This window comes from Mus pahari, chromosome 20 (assembly GCF_900095145.1).
Source record: "Mus pahari chromosome 20, PAHARI_EIJ_v1.1, whole genome shotgun sequence".
NCBI lineage: Eukaryota > Metazoa > Chordata > Mammalia > Rodentia > Muridae > Mus > Mus pahari.
In genome coordinates, this window is record NC_034609.1 from 5,298,222 (window position 1) to 5,313,831 (window position 15,610).

The 15,610-nt window shown below is 45.4% G+C and overlaps 1 protein-coding gene across 1 annotated transcript in view; it reads left to right on the plus strand.

Moving 5' to 3' along the window:
- Nucleotides 1-15,610, plus strand: part of Frem3 (FRAS1 related extracellular matrix 3) — a 73,048-nt gene that overhangs the window by 50,806 nt on the left and 6,632 nt on the right. The window contains 4 exon segments of the mRNA XM_029532718.1: nt 3,546-3,647; nt 4,726-4,788; nt 12,374-12,434; nt 13,841-14,002. Coding sequence (XP_029388578.1) covers nt 3,546-3,647; nt 4,726-4,788; nt 12,374-12,434; nt 13,841-14,002 — 388 coding nt within the window.

Below are 15,610 nucleotides of genomic sequence, written 5' to 3' on the forward strand. Positions count from 1 at the left end.
CACAGAAGTGGATGTTCACAGTCAGCTATTGGATGGAATACAGGCCCCCCAATGGAGGAGCTAGAGAAAGTACCCAAGGAATTGAAGGGGTCTGCAACCCTATAGGTGGAACAAAAATGTGAACTAACCAGTACCCCCAGAGCTCATGTCTCTAAGTTAAACTTAGAGTTATTAAAAATTCTACATGCATCTGGTTGTATCTGGTGTTTCAAGATAGAACCTTTATTATGTATAGGTGTATCCATGTGTATCCATGTGTAACATGCATTCAAATGTGTAGGTATGTTCCATGCATGTGCATGCAGAAGCCATAGCCAGATATCACATGCTGCCTGGTCTCTCACTGAACCTGAAGCTCACATTTCAGCAAGGTTGTCTGGCCAGTGAGCTCTTAGGACCTACCAGTCTCTGTCCCCCAAGTACTGGGGTTTCAGGCTGACACAGCTATGCTTGTCTTTTGCACAGCCACTGAAGGCTCACACTCAATTCCTCTTGTTTGCAAAGGAAGTGCTGTTACCCGCTGAGCCCTCTCCATAGTCTCTTGACAGGGAATCATAAAGAACAGGCCACAGCAGGCGGATTTCTGAGTTCGAGGCCAGCCTGGTCTACAGAGTGAGTTCCAGGACAGCCAGGGCTACAAAGAGAAACCCTGTCTCGAAAAACCAAAAAAAAAAAAAAAAGAACAGGCCACAGGATTGTCCATCTCTGAAAATACAGCCAAACACAAAACCATGAAAACCTTCAAAATATATCTCAAGTGCCTTGTCATTATGCTTGATTTTGAACAAACCAAGATAAATGATATGTATACTGTCAAATCCTCTGTCCTCAGGGTCAGAGGAGAATTTATTGTTTGTAGGATATTTTGCAAACATCCTTGGCCTCTAGATGCTAGAATTCAGGAGCATCCGCCAGCCCCAGCTGTGAGTCTTCACAATGCCACCAGACATTAACAAATGTCCCTTGAGAAATACAACCAGCCCTGTTGGGGTCTCCCACCTCCACTAACCACTCCCCCTCCACAGGCACACAGGCATACCAGAGTTGCTCCCCAGATCTCTCAGAATGCAGTGTCAGACCACCCTTCCTCTTCATCACCGCCCACTGTCGCCGGACCACACAGCTCCGCTCATGATCGGACCGCGAGCTATAGAGCGAAATAGAGAGACACAGAGGGACCCGGGAGGGGGCTAAGGGTTCTCCCTGGTCTGATTAATAAATAATGCTCTGATCGGCGCAAACCGCCAGGGCATTCATTTTTTCCTTGCAGCTCACTCTTATCTTAGGATGTTTAGCCCTTCAGTACGAACCCAGTCCAAGGTGTTTTCTCCACGCAGATACACACAAATGGCGTGGCGGCGCAGAAATACACAAGCCCAACTAACATTTATTGCTCTTCAGTGAAATGTCTCAGTTTTAATGACACTCTGTATAAAAACTTGTTAATTAGATTGTTCCTGGCGCAACATTGTTCACAAAGTAGATCTCATCTATCTTTTCTTACTTATTGGCCACTTTCTTGTTAGGAAACTACTCTTCTTGAGAGAAACAGTCAGTGACAAGCAAACCATACACCCAGAGGGGCAGGAGTAATGTTGTGTCATCCTGTGGTGTCAGTCAGCCTGAAACTGAGTGTGTCACAAGTTATTAATGATTGGCTTTATCCAGTTGAATAAAGCACACATAGTAGACCTGGCTGTCAGGGGTCACCCAGCATCTAGGGAATGGAGGAAGGGAGTGAGTACGTCATTGGCAATTGGAGTCAACGCTAATAGCAACCTATGAAGGTCCCCACTGATAGCGGTGGACAATTTATAGGGTCAGCACTGTTGATGGAACAAAACTTAATTATCTGGGGCCAGCAAGAAACTCTGAACTCTTTTAACTCTTAAGAGGTCAGTGAGAAAGAAAAGGATAGAAAGTCATGTATACACACATGGACACATGCGCACACACACACACACACACACACACACACACACACACACANGTATACACACATGGACACATGCGCACACACACACACACACACACACACACACACACACACACAAACTTTGCTAGACCTGACCATCAATTTCACAAATATATATATATATATATATATATATATATATATATATATATATATATATGCATATAGAGAGAGAGACAGACAGACAGACAGACATATATGCAATACACACACACACACACACACACACACACACACACACATTTGGTAGGTGGAACAGAGCCCCAACAGCCGCATTTTATTTCTTCTTTCAGCCTTTTTATATCTTCTTAGACAAAAGTTCCTTATAAAATCCTCACAGATAAAATGTTACACAAAAAGGAAGTTATGGAAGAATATCAATAAAAAGTTCAAAGCAGTGTTTCATTCTATAAGCTCATTATAAGTTCAGAGCAACAGTTTCACATGGCCGTGCTTTATCACAGTACACACCTGTGGCTTCATCCTTGGACCTGATCTAGAATGAGTGTTTTTCCTTAATCACAAATCTGTCCCAAGCCCATTTTCTCCTTAGTGAAATTTATGAAAGCTTACTGTATTCCTAATTATGCAGGATTTACTTACTATTCTATGAGGAGAGGGCACATTCTATTCTTAATTCTAAATTTATTACATCTTTCTGTCAAAACAACTAAAACCATCTCCTTAAACTTTCTTCAAAAATTATTTGAATCAAATCAGGAATTCTATAGTCATTCATCTGACCATCATTAATCAACTCCTTCGGAAACATGGTGGCGTGGCTATGTAAGGTGCTGCTGGGCATCGGTCTCTTCCCGCTCATCCATGCTGCCTGCTCTGCCACACAGCATCGTTCTCAAATGCGACTGACAGAAAAGAAGTGTGAGCCGCTGCGCTGACGACAGAGTTCTCCAGACACTTTCGGCCTTTGCGCTTACCTGTTAAGGCGTAGTTCATACTGCAGGGGACCTTAGAGACAGGGACGCCACTTCGGAACTAAAGAATATGTCATTTGACACCTTAAGGAATCACCCGTCTTTTGATGTGTTTCAACGATCCGGTTATGGACTGTTTCGGCGTTCGGATACAACTAGTTCTTCAAACCTCAGCGTGTCATCTTCAAACCTCAGAATGTCAAAAATGGTTGAAGTTTTGAAAGCTCAAGTCACTGCACCATTCAGTTTGTTTGTTTGTTTGTTTGTTTTTTGTTTTTTTTACAAATTAAGTAAAAGGACAGAAGTAGAATTAAGTACAGGGATTGGGGATGTAAAACACCCTCTACGGGTCAGTATTTTTAATGATATTTCAGACTTAATTTTAAAAATCTGTAATTTTAAAAGAAAAACAAAAACCAAAGGATATTTATGTCAGGTATCCCGTTGTAGCTGTAGAACACTGATTTACTGTGGATTTGTTTTGGGATAAGGCAAACATTTGAATCTCTGCCCAAGTAAAGCAGATAACTGCAGATGGACCTCACCCCACTGTCCAAGAGCTGAACAGAACAGAAAGGCCTCAGCGTGCTTTTGCATGCTTCAACTGAGACATCGATCTTTCTCTGGCTCCTCAGACTGATGATCTGGAGGCCGCTGTGAGCTATGAGCTCAGAGACGGTGGTGGTTTTCCATGCCTAACTGTGAGGAAGAGAAAGACCAGCATTCCCAGTGAAAAGGTTAGCTTAGGAACTCTGGGAAGGTCATGAAATGCTTCCTCCTCCAGAAGGGAGAGGCTAATTAACATTTCTCAGACCACAGGACAGGAACCAATCTGTGGGTGGGGACACATTCAGCAGGACTGACTGCTGCCCTCCTTCAAACAAGGGAAGTCCTTGTCACCTCATTCCTTAAAGACCAATCAGTTTAAAGGGGGCACTGTTCCACCAATCATTATGCCTAGTTGCTGATGCTCTGTTCTGCCCCTGAAAACCATGTAAAAACTCGCCAAACAGGTGCTGGGGGGGTCCCGCCTCTCCTTTGGGTCTGGGACAACCCCAGTGCACTGAAACAATAAATTCCTCTTGCTTTTTGCATCAATCCCAGCTCCACGTGGTTCACTCAGGGGGTCCCTGGAAAGCTAAGGCTCCCCAGAGTCTTATATTTGGTGCATTGGCTGGGAAGTAATTCCTTGTGGGAATACACTGGAGTGGTGAATCAGACGTCTCGAGCTTTTAGTGGTTCCTGTTTGTCTTTCTATTCATCAAAGTCTGAGTCTGTAAAGTCTGCTTGAACTTTTGCTTGCAAGCGTCAGGAGGCTAGGAGAGCCTATGGTGTCTGGTGCGGTCAACTGCCACAGGCAGACATGCCTTAATGTCGTGACCATGGGAAGCTGAAGGATGCTTCAGTCCTCCCTGGAGGGAACCGGGAGGGCTCTGCTCCTTCTGGAATCAATAGCAAGACAATATTGGAGGGAGCCGAGTCTTGCTATAACCTCATTTATCTGGCTCCTGCCATATAGGCAGAAGTACCTGATGTCTTTAACTGGGCCCATGGAAGGGGCAAACTGTGTGTTGATTATCTTTTTCTGTGTTCTTGGACCTGGACGCCTGCCTGTGGCAGGGTCGAGCTGTCTGTTTGGTTGATGATTGTTTTTCTCTGAGTTTGTTGGTATATCGTTCTATGTTCTTGGACTTAGACTGACAGACAATTTTTTGGACATTGGACATACTGAAAAACAAGTTAGTTACTCTCTGTCCCTCTGAATGGCCCACTTTTGGAGTAGGGTAGCCACCTGTAGGGATCTTCGAATTGCAGGTGATCAAAGCAGGAGAGGTGCCACGGACTGGACTCACGGGGAACCAAGGTTTTGGTATTCAGGTGAGCAAGGAGTCCGCGAAAAGTGACAGACACTGACACAGAGAGAGTGCTGTATTTGAATGTAATTTCTCAAAGCGAGCATCAGACTTATATTACAGAAGAAAACAAAAAAGTTAGGTGACATATCAGCCAAGGTACATTGAAGTTATCTAACACAAACAGAAAAATGCATACACAGAGACTAGCAGGAACCAGGCAGTGTTTACAACTAAGATAAGATCAGCCCTATCTAAAGTCAGCTATTGACAGGATCCAGGAGAGGATTTCACACCCTAGTCACAATTTATGCTATTCCTCTGACTCTTGTGAAAGCTTGCACCGCGGGCTCTGCTCTTGCTGACCTTTTCATGATAATGCAATACTGTAGTTCCTCCTTAAATCACAACCTTCCTTCTTCCTAGGCCATTGCAAATTCTTGCAGTGGGAGTGAATGGCTGATCTTTTAAGTGTCTATTGGGAATCTCCATTTGTCAGAAGAACTCACCAACTTTCTTCTGATATGTAATGTAGTCTGCCATACCTGACTGTAATGAGGATTCTAAGTTTACTATTTTTAACTAGCCTTGAGATTACTAGCTCCCATCCAGCAAACTGTGAGATGCCTGATTACTGTCAACACTGGGGCATTTTGTCTGAATGAGTAACATTCTTACGAAATTCTAAGCCCAGGGTCAGCTCCAGGACTTCCTAGGACATTGGCAAAGGCCAGGAAGCAAAGTTCAATCTAGCTTAGGTATTTGACAAATCATTTCTTGGAGGCACCTATAATAAAACCATACTGAAAGAAAGTACACAGATCCATTCACCGACTAATGCAAGAACAAGTTTGGAGCATTTGTGATACAGGATGCCAAGGCTCCAGACTAAGTTTCCATGAAACTTTTTGCCTTGGGACTGTGTCCAAGCTTTTGGGCCTGCCACACAGTCTTCACTGGATTGGGTATGACAGAGAGGAGAGAAGCCAGGATCCCTCAGGCACCCAGACCAAATGCCCTATATAGTTACCTGGAAAAATCTAATGGAGGACACCCCCCTCATGGATAAAAGCCTTTCTTTCCCAAGACCCACCTCACAGGCTCTGGCTGTCAGGAAGAAGGGAGCGGGAGAGGAGAGATCCAGACCTGAGAAGAAATCTGTGTGGTTGACCCTCCTCTAAGACCCTTCACCAGCAGACCTGTTGCTCCAAGACCCTCCTCCTCCATTTCTCCCTACCCTTGCCCTCATGGCCCCACCAGCGCCAGTACTGGTTCCAGGATCCTCAGCCCATATGGAACCGGGGCCATTGCACCCCCCTTTACCAGAGGGAGAAGTGGGAGGAGACCCCCAACTTCCTGGTCCCGCCATGGGAACACAAAGTCTGAGAGCCACCTTCCCTGATATCATGGTGACTCTCCCACTAAGGACCAGTTAATAATCTTTGATATAAATCTTTTGATATAAATCTGTCTTATTTATAATGGAGGAAGCCAGAAGCCAGAAAGAATACCCCCTCAGACACTGGGGCACCATCGATTGACCAGGCTGTCGTGGACAGCAGGCTTTCCCTGACTAGACCTGACTGGGAATTTAATACAGCAAAAGGTGAGGGGCACCTGGAGGTCTACCACCAGACTCCACTGGCAGGTCTCAAGGGGGGTGCTGCATGATGACCCACAAATTTGACCAAGGTATGTGAGGTTAAGCAGAGACAAGATGGGTCACCCACAGCCCTTCTAGAGTGCCAATATACACCCTATGACCACCGCAGCAGAGAGCATAAAACTACTGTGACAATGGCTTTTATAGACCAGGCTTGTGGAGATATCAGGGAAAAGTGTCAGAGGCTAGAAAGACAGGATGAGTCATTGAGGGACTTAGTGTAGGTTTCTGAGAAAGTCTACTATAACAAGGAGACAGTGAAGGAAAAGGAGCAGAGAAAGAAAGAAAAGGGACAGGGAAGGAATCTACAGAGAGTCCTGACTCTCGGGCTAGAGGACGAATACAAGTTGTTTGAGACCTTGGACAAGGCACTGCAGGACCTAGACTGGTGGCTCAAGGCCTTTCCCCAGGCATGGGCTGAGATGGCAGGGATGGGGAGGGCCACCAACCAGCTCCCCATCCAAATGGAGCTCAGAGCCCAAGCCTCCCCGGTGTCTGTGCGCCAATATCCGATGTTGAGGAAGACCTGGGGTGGAATCAGGCCCCACATTATCTGGTTCCTGGAACAAAGAAGGCACCCTGTGCAAATGCCAATTGGCTTGGAACACTCCCCCCTTGCCTGTGAAGTAACCTGGGGCCCAAGACTAAGGAGGACTGTCTAGAGGGGACTAAAATTCCTCTTGGAGGAACTGGGAGGATTGAGATACAGAGCCTCAGTCAAGAAGGCCCAAGTCTGCCAGAGAAAAAGCCCCAAGCAGGCATGGGAATTTCTAGGTAGGGCTGGGTTCTGCTTGCTATGGATTCCAAGGTTTGTTGAATTGGCTGCCCCACCTCTCTACCCCCTGACTAAAAACAGAGGAAGAAGGGCAACAGACTTTTGACACGATTAAGCAGGCTCTGCTCAAGGTCCCTGCTCTAGGACTGCCTGATGCCAGTGGACCGTTCCACCTTTATGTGGCTAAGAACAGGGTGATAGCCAAGGGGGTGCTCACTCAGCAGCTGGGCCCCTGGAAGCACCAAGTTGCCTATCCGTCAAAGAAGTTAGACCCTGTCACTGCTGGGCGGCCTGCTTGCCTATGGATAATGGTGTCGGTGGCAGTTCTAGTTGCTGATAAATTGACTCTGGGCAGAACCTGACTGTGACATGCTTTGGAGAGCATTGTTCTCCAACCCCTGGACTGATGGCTGACCAACGCTTGCATGACTCATTATCAGACTCTGTTGCTAAATTCAGATTGGGTGACCTTCATGTCACCAGTAGCCCTCAACCTGGCCACTCTGTTACCAGATCTCCACCCGCCAGCTCATGATTGCCAGAAGATTGTAACTGAGGACCAGGGATGGGGAAAGGGTCTGTCAATCAGCTGCTCCCTGATGCTCAGGCAACCTGGCTCACTGATGGCAGCAGCTACCTGGTGGAGGGGCAATGCAAGGCAGGGGTCACCATTGTGGACAGGTGCCAGGTGGTCTGGGCAGAACCACATCCTCCTCAAACGGCAGCCTAAAAGGCAGAGTTGATAGCTCTGACCAAAACCTTGGACCTGGGGGCAGGCAAAAAGATCAACATCTACACAGATAGCAGGTGTGCCTTTGCCACAGCCCACGCCCACGAGGCTATATACCAAGAGAGGGGACTGCTCACATCAGAGGGAAAAGAAACAAGCAGGAAATCTTGGATCTGATGAAGCCAGCAACTGTGTGTATTATTTATTGCCCAAGACATCAGAAGGGAAGAGACTCAGTGTCCCTAGGCAATAACCAGGCAGATCCAATGGCTCTGCAGGAGCCTATCCTGGTTATGGGCCTGCAAGGAAAACCTGCTAGGAAATGGGACTGGACTAAGAGATGGCTTCACTTAAAATATATAGAAGAAGAAAGGACAGATCGATAGCCACCCTACCCACTATTACCAAGAGAAGGTAGGACAATGGCGCACACAAGAAGGGAGAACTATACTCCCCAGAAAGCAAAGACTTACTAAGCCAAATGCACCGATGGACTCATTTAGGAGATAAAAAGTTTGTCAAAGAAGTTAAGAGACCTGAAGTATATATAAGAGGACTCATGTTTGGGGCCAGAGCGATAGTAGAACAGCATAAGGTGTGTCGGCAAGTGAATGCTTATGCAGCCAAGAGTAAACAGGGCAAAAGACCTGGGGAAGAACGGCCTGGAGTTTATTGGGAGGTCGACTTTACAGAAGTTAAGCCAGGAAAATATGGTTACAAATACCTTCTAGTGTTTATAGATGGTTTTCCTGGACGGGTTGAGATATTCCCCACCAAGTAGGAAACAGCTACCGTGGTAGCTAAGAAGATATTAGAAGAAAAATTTCCAGAGGTTCGGAGTGCCCAAGGTAATTGGATCAGACAATGGCCTTGCTTTTGTCTCTTAAGGTAAGTCAGGGATTGGCAGAGATATTGGGGACTAATTGGAAACCCCACTGTGCGTACTGTCCCCAGAGCACAGAGCAGGTAGAGAAAATAAACAGAACCCCTACAAGAGACCTTGACTAAATTGACCTTGGAGACTGGCTTGGACTGGTTGGTGCCCCTCCCCTTGGCCCTGAACACCCCCTACCATTTTAACGTGACCTCTTTTGAGATCCTGCATGGGACACCCACTCCCTTGACCCCAACTCTTGATCCCCCCAGAGTGACTTTTCAGGCTGACAAGGATCTTATGGCTCAATTGAAAGCTTTCCAGATGAGCCACCTGGAACTGTGGCCTAAACTTAGTGCCCTGTATAGCAGGTACCGCAGAGGTTCCACACAAGTTCCAAGATGGGTATATGTTAAGAGACATTGTGCTGAACACTCAGAAGCAAAGAACAGTTCCTGGTGTTGCTGACTACCCCGACCTCCGTTAAAGTGGATAGAGTAAGTGCCTGGGTTCACATCAGATCTGTACCTGGGCCTGATGCCAATTGGATAGCAGCCAGACACCCAAGCAACCCCCTTCTGCAAGGGCAGAGACGGCTATGGTGTATCTTCTGGCACTGAGCCTCAGCAGCCCCCACAACCCTACTAGGGTAACTTGGGAGGTGCTCTCCGACACTGGGGATGTGGCGTGGTCCACACCCTGTGTCGTATCTGGTGTCTGGTCCCTGTCTTTGATCTCTGCAATTAAGTGTTGGGCCTTGACTTATGGGGTGTTGCTGCCCTGGAGACACTGGAAGAGGGATTGCCTGAATGTGGGGGACGAGGGACTTATAAATCTAAACTGTGTCCCAAAAGTGGCCTTGGAGGATGGAGCTTAGGGTGTGGACATCCAAAATTGAAGTGACCCTGTTAGAAACCCCCATATATGTGTATTCCCGAGATGGGAGAAGCCAGCAGCAGGCCCATCAGTGTTAGGGGGCCAACCATTTCTTCTATGCTACCTGGGGGGTGTGAAACATCGGGAAGCACATACTGGACACCATTCCAGGGATAGTTAAAGATTCAATGGCCAAGGTGAGAGAAGAGTTAAGCCAGGCAGAAGAGAGAACAGGGACAGGGCTGGTTCGAGTCTTGGTTTAACAGCTCCCCCTGGTTTACTACCTTGATTTCTGTATTATTAGAACCCCTGATCATTTTGTTCCTGCTTCTGATCTTTGGCCCTTACATTCTAAGTCGCTTAGTTGCTTTTAGTAATGCTCACATAGGTGATGGTACAGTTGATGGTCCTGAGGCAAAGATATCAAGAGCTAACTGCAGAGGGCCAGGGATATGAACTGTATAACTATCCACAATAGCTTCAAGATTGAAGCATGCACCAAGAAAAGGGGGTAATAAAAAGGTCAGCTTAGGAACTTTGGGAAGGTCATGAAACACTTGCTCCTCCCAGAAGGGAGAGGCTAACTAACATTTCTCAGACCACAGGACAGGAACCGACCTGTGGGTGGGGACACATTCCTCAGGACTGACTGTTGCCCACCTTCAGACAAGGGAAGTCCTTGTCACCTCATTCCTTAAGGACTAATCAGTTTAAAGGGTGCACTGCTCCACCAATCATATTGTGCCTAGTTGCTGATGCTTTATTCTGCCCCTGGAAACCATGTAAAAACTCATTGAATGGGTGCTGGGAGTTGTCACCTCTCCTTCGAGTCTGGGACAACCCCAGTGCACTAGAACAATAAATTCCTCTTGCCCCTGCCAATCTAGCTACCCCTGTAATCAGTTCCACATGTCGCTTGCTGTGGTCTGATTATATACCCACTTCTCATTTTGCTGGGGTTCTATATGAGATTCTGCCATTTGCAAATGTATAAGGTTTGTCAGAGAACTAGAATCAAGGAGGGGAATGTGTTTATATAAAACTATCCCCTGCTGTGTACAGGGGATTGACACTACCACCATGCACAGGAACCAAAATTCTCGGATGCTCAAGTAGCTTTTAGAAAATGGCATAGTATTTCCACAGAACCTCTGCCCACCCTCCCATATACTTCCAGTCATCTCTAGATTACGTGTAACACCTAATACCATGTGAAGTCTGTTTTATTTAGGAAATAAAAATAAGAAGATGGTTGCATATGTTCAGTACAGATTGGATTTCCCCCAAATATCTTTGGTTAACAAAGATAAAAAAAATTTTTTTAATTTTTGAAAAAGAAAAGAAATGCTCCTTTATCAGCTGACTAATGGGTAAAAGACATAGGAACATTGCCAGACAGTGGGGAGTGTTAAAACTCTGAACTTGGAAGTCTTTGGGGCCCAGGAATGCTGGAATATGAGTCAAAGACCAGGAGGGAAAAAGAAGTCACACCATGGTAGGAGGCGTTCATCAGAAGCATCTGGTTTGCTGACTCAGCCAGAAGAGACTGCGTTCGAGCACATTGGCTAGACCAGTTTACACCAGCTTTCAACAATCCCAGGGCTGCTAGTTCTACAGGATCGCCTGGAGCTGTTCTGATGCTATTCGGAGCAGTTTGCTGGTCACAGTTAATTCCTGGATGATATCTGTCATATGGAACAGACATAGACTAGGGACTGAAGGTAAATTTAATGAGTCTAGTGGGGAATCTTCAGGCCTGTGGTCCTGACAGTTGGAAAGAAGTTCCAAGACCAAGAGAAGGAAAGAGCCCCCCTCAGAGGTACGGGGTAGGTGAAAAGGCTTAGGCTGTGGACTGTAACAGGTAAAATCAAGTCAGGACTCCCTGAAGCTTATGTGAAATTTTTAAATTGACAGTAGAGATAAAAGTTTAGAAATACTAGAATGACCATTTCCTATAGTATGTACTGAGATCTTATTTGTAGAAAACCAAATTAACAAGTGTCTGTAAACTGCTAGAGGTGCCTCAGAGCCATGGCAAGAATAAATCCTGAGAAGTTGTCAGCATGATGAAGTAGATCTGGATTTAGATGAGTTGGGTACAATGAAAATCACTTTTAAGTCAAATTAAAATTTTGAGCCTGTGATTGTAACAGTGGCCAGTTACCAAGGCTAGGTAAATAGTTTATCCGAGCCCCATCGATTAATATGTTAAAACTCTGGACTTTGAAATCTTAACATCATGTATCATTTTAAAGTCTCAATTTTCACACACTTTAAATCCTTTCCCTCCTTATGTAACTTTATAACCTTCTCTTCCATCCAGTCATTTACCATGAGACATAGATGGTTGATTACAAGGAGCAGTCATTGAAAGCATGTTCTTTTTAAATAAAGGAATAGCAAAAAGTAAGATTTTTAGTTAGTAATAGCAACATGATAGCTTGTGTTTTTAATATTGAGACATGTTTTGTCAGCGTATGTTTTTCAGTATGAATCCTGATATGTCAGCAAGATAAACCTGTCTGTAATTCTAACTTTCCTAGCAGGAGACCTAGTTACTCCAAAAAAACACAAGGCCGGACTCTTACATATGAAATGGACTGACCAGAAAGCTGCAGCCTCAGAGGGAGGGGCTAGTTAGCTAAAGAAGGCTTGCTGCTGCTAAGCTGATAAAGTCGTAGCTCACCATCAGCACTGCCACGGAGATCCGAGACAGACACACTTAAGCAGAAAGCATAATCCAAACGACCTTTGTATCCTTTAAAGTGATGGAGGCTTGCCCACTACCTGGACAACCAGTCTGGGATCGTCCATGGTAACCCTGATGCTGTGGGCAGAGGTCACCACTGTTGGGCTGTCTCACAGGACATTATATCTTCAGCTGCCACTCTGGGCGGCATCAACCCTCGGCTGCTAGACCTTGAAGTTCTGAGAGATTTTCATATAGAAAGAAACTTGGGGAAACGTACCTACCTTGGCGAGGCAGAGAAGTGCAGTTAAACCAACAGTGTCCACAGTTTGGGCAGGCCCTGGTGGTGGGCAAGGAATTTTGCCCAGTGGTCAGCGTTACCACACCTGAAGCAAACTGCAGATGGAGTCTGTTGCGGCCCAACTCTTTAGAGACAGCCTCAGCTACTGCTACCAAAAGTTGGTATGTTGTCTGTCAGGGGAGGCCATTTAATTAAACACCTTAAATGGCAATTTAGCAGATGTCCCTGAGGGTTTGTGTGCGGTCATCTAACCTAGGTAAGTGTACCATATTTTAAACCAACTACTGATTTTTACTTTCTTAAGGCTTAACCTTGACAACACATACAGAAGGCTAAAGCTTGTCCCCGTAAATGAGTTACATTTGTACTTAGCATGACTTCAACCATAGTTCTGGGTACACCAAAGAATTAAATAATGTATAAAGTAACTGGTCATTAATTTGCCTGTCTTGATTATCTTTAACAGTTACAAAAAGTAGCTTTTATAAGATTGGGATTTTACAAGTTTATCCCTGTTAAATTTGAGCTTTAAAATCTTGAATGGAAGGATTAATTGAAGATCCTTTAGTATCAAAAATCTGGTATTCTGTAAAAGTATACTGTTGAAGAACCAGAAAATAAGGTTCCCAGTCTGTCTTTGGACTGTATTTATAGTTTAGATTCATTTTGATACTAAAGGGTCACACACACACACAATTTAAAAATTAAAAAAAAAAAAACACTAAAGATATACATATATACAAAGTGCTTTGAATCCAACCTAAAATCCCCTGATGAATCCTACACCATTTGTAAACTGACAGGCAATCTCATGTCTGTATGATGGTGACAGGCAGGGAACTCTAATCTGAGAGTGAATGACAGCGTATGTAATGCTATGTCACTATGACAGGAAAGCTGGGAAAATTCTATGCAGTTATCATCCTTTAATGACCTGGTCCTCATTCCTCTGCCTCTCTATTCTCCCATCTGTTAATGCAGGAATAAGGCTAAGCAGATGTAGTACCCTACTATCCTCCAGTTATTTTAGTTCCTAAGCTAAACAAGCCAAATTCAACATACCCTGCTGTATGTTGTAGTGTGGTTTATCTATTCTGAGGTTTATTAACTAATGCTGGAAGCTAAAACAGCAGCAGTTACTTTTTAACCAGCTATTACCCAAATAAAAGACACAGAAGAGATCGAGAAGACCTGCCAGGTCCTGATTATCAATGACTCCCTTTATGAGGAGGAAGAGTCCTTCAGCATTGCATTGAGCCTGCCAACGGGAGGGCAGCTGAGAGCCAGATTCCCCACTGCCAGGGTAAAGATCCTGGCTGACAGAGAAGATGGTAAGTCCCCTTTCTGCTCTAAGCAATGATTTGGCAGCATCTTTGTGATAGCAAACTTTGCTCTCACAGTTGTAAGATAAATTTTACAATTTTTAGATGGGCTACATGTGGCCCTAGCTAGCCTCAAACTCACTGTATAGCCAAGGATGGCCTTGAACTTCTGCTCCTCGTTATGTCTACCTTGTGAGTGAGCTGGCTGGGAGGGTCTGAGAACAGAAGAGCTGACCCTCCTGCTGATGGCAGCATTGGGTGGCCTGACCAGATCAGTGCTGGAAAATTCACCCCGATCAATAGTCTGGACAGGGGAGAGCTGACCAGGTCCATATCCAGGGCTCTGAACTGACCAACCACAAAATCTATATCATCTAAGAATGGTTGGGATGCATGAAAGGGCCAGCCTGCTGATCCAAAGCTGCAGGATCTCCATGACACAGGACAACAACAGGATAACTGAGAGAAGCCCTGATGAGGATCCAGTATTTGGTATAACAGAAGCCAGAGACCTCCAACCAGACCAGTGACTCATTGCAAGGAACATTTTCAAGTAAAGATGTGTGGACAGAGGGACATACTGTGGAACACACTGTGACACACTATAGCTTCCATGATAAGATGTTCCTATGCTTTGGGGGTTTTGGTGGTGGTGGTGGTGGTGGTGGTGGTGGTGTGTGTGTGTGTGTGTGTGTGTGTGTGTGTGTGTGTGTTTTATTTTGGGAGGGAGGTTGCAAGGGTGAAGGGCTGATTTGAGGGGACAGGGAGATGAGCAGGACTGGGGTGCACAATGTGAAACTCACAAAGAATCAACAAGTTAAAAAAGAAAACAAGAAGCCGGTAGTGGTGATACACAGAGGCCGAACTCGGGGTTCAAGGCCAGCGTGGTCTACAGAGAGAGTTCCAGGACAGACAGGGAACTGAGAAACCCTGTTTCAAAAAACAAAACAAACAAACAAACAAACAAACAAAAGACCAGGCAGGCGGTGCCTTTAATCCCAGCACTTGGGAGGCAGAGGCAGGCAGATTTCTGAGTTCGAGGCCAGCCTGGTCTACAGAGAAACCCTGTCTCAAAAAAAAAAGGGGGGGGGGGAGAAAAATAAAAGAAGCAGAGAGAGTGAGAAATGTACACAATTAATAATGATGATGATAATAATAATTATAATAATAGACTTCAATACCCCTGCTTCTGCTCTCTGGAGTTGGTCTTGCTCTGCCTGATAGTCCTTAGACCAGGAGATAAGCTGTTGTCTGCTTTTATGAACAAAAACCTGAGAGGACCATGCTGGGATTGTACAGTCTTCTCAAAGTCTGTCCTGGCAGAGCAGGGAGGTTGCCACGGCTGCTGCTGAGCCAGCCCCAGCTGGTCTGGTCCAAAGGCGCCACCTGGAGGCTAGGACACCTCAGTAGAGGGCATCTCCAAATGTTTCTGGGTTTAAGAGGTTGATAGGTGAGCAATCCAGAAGGTGACATTTCATCCTTACCAAGAAACTACAGGAGAGAGACGCCAGCTGTGGGAGTGACAGGCTTCCGAAGATGCCACATTTCCACAACAAACAAATCGGCTTTTCAGCCATCCAAGGCCAGAGAGAACCAACAACAAGTGGTGTCTGTCAA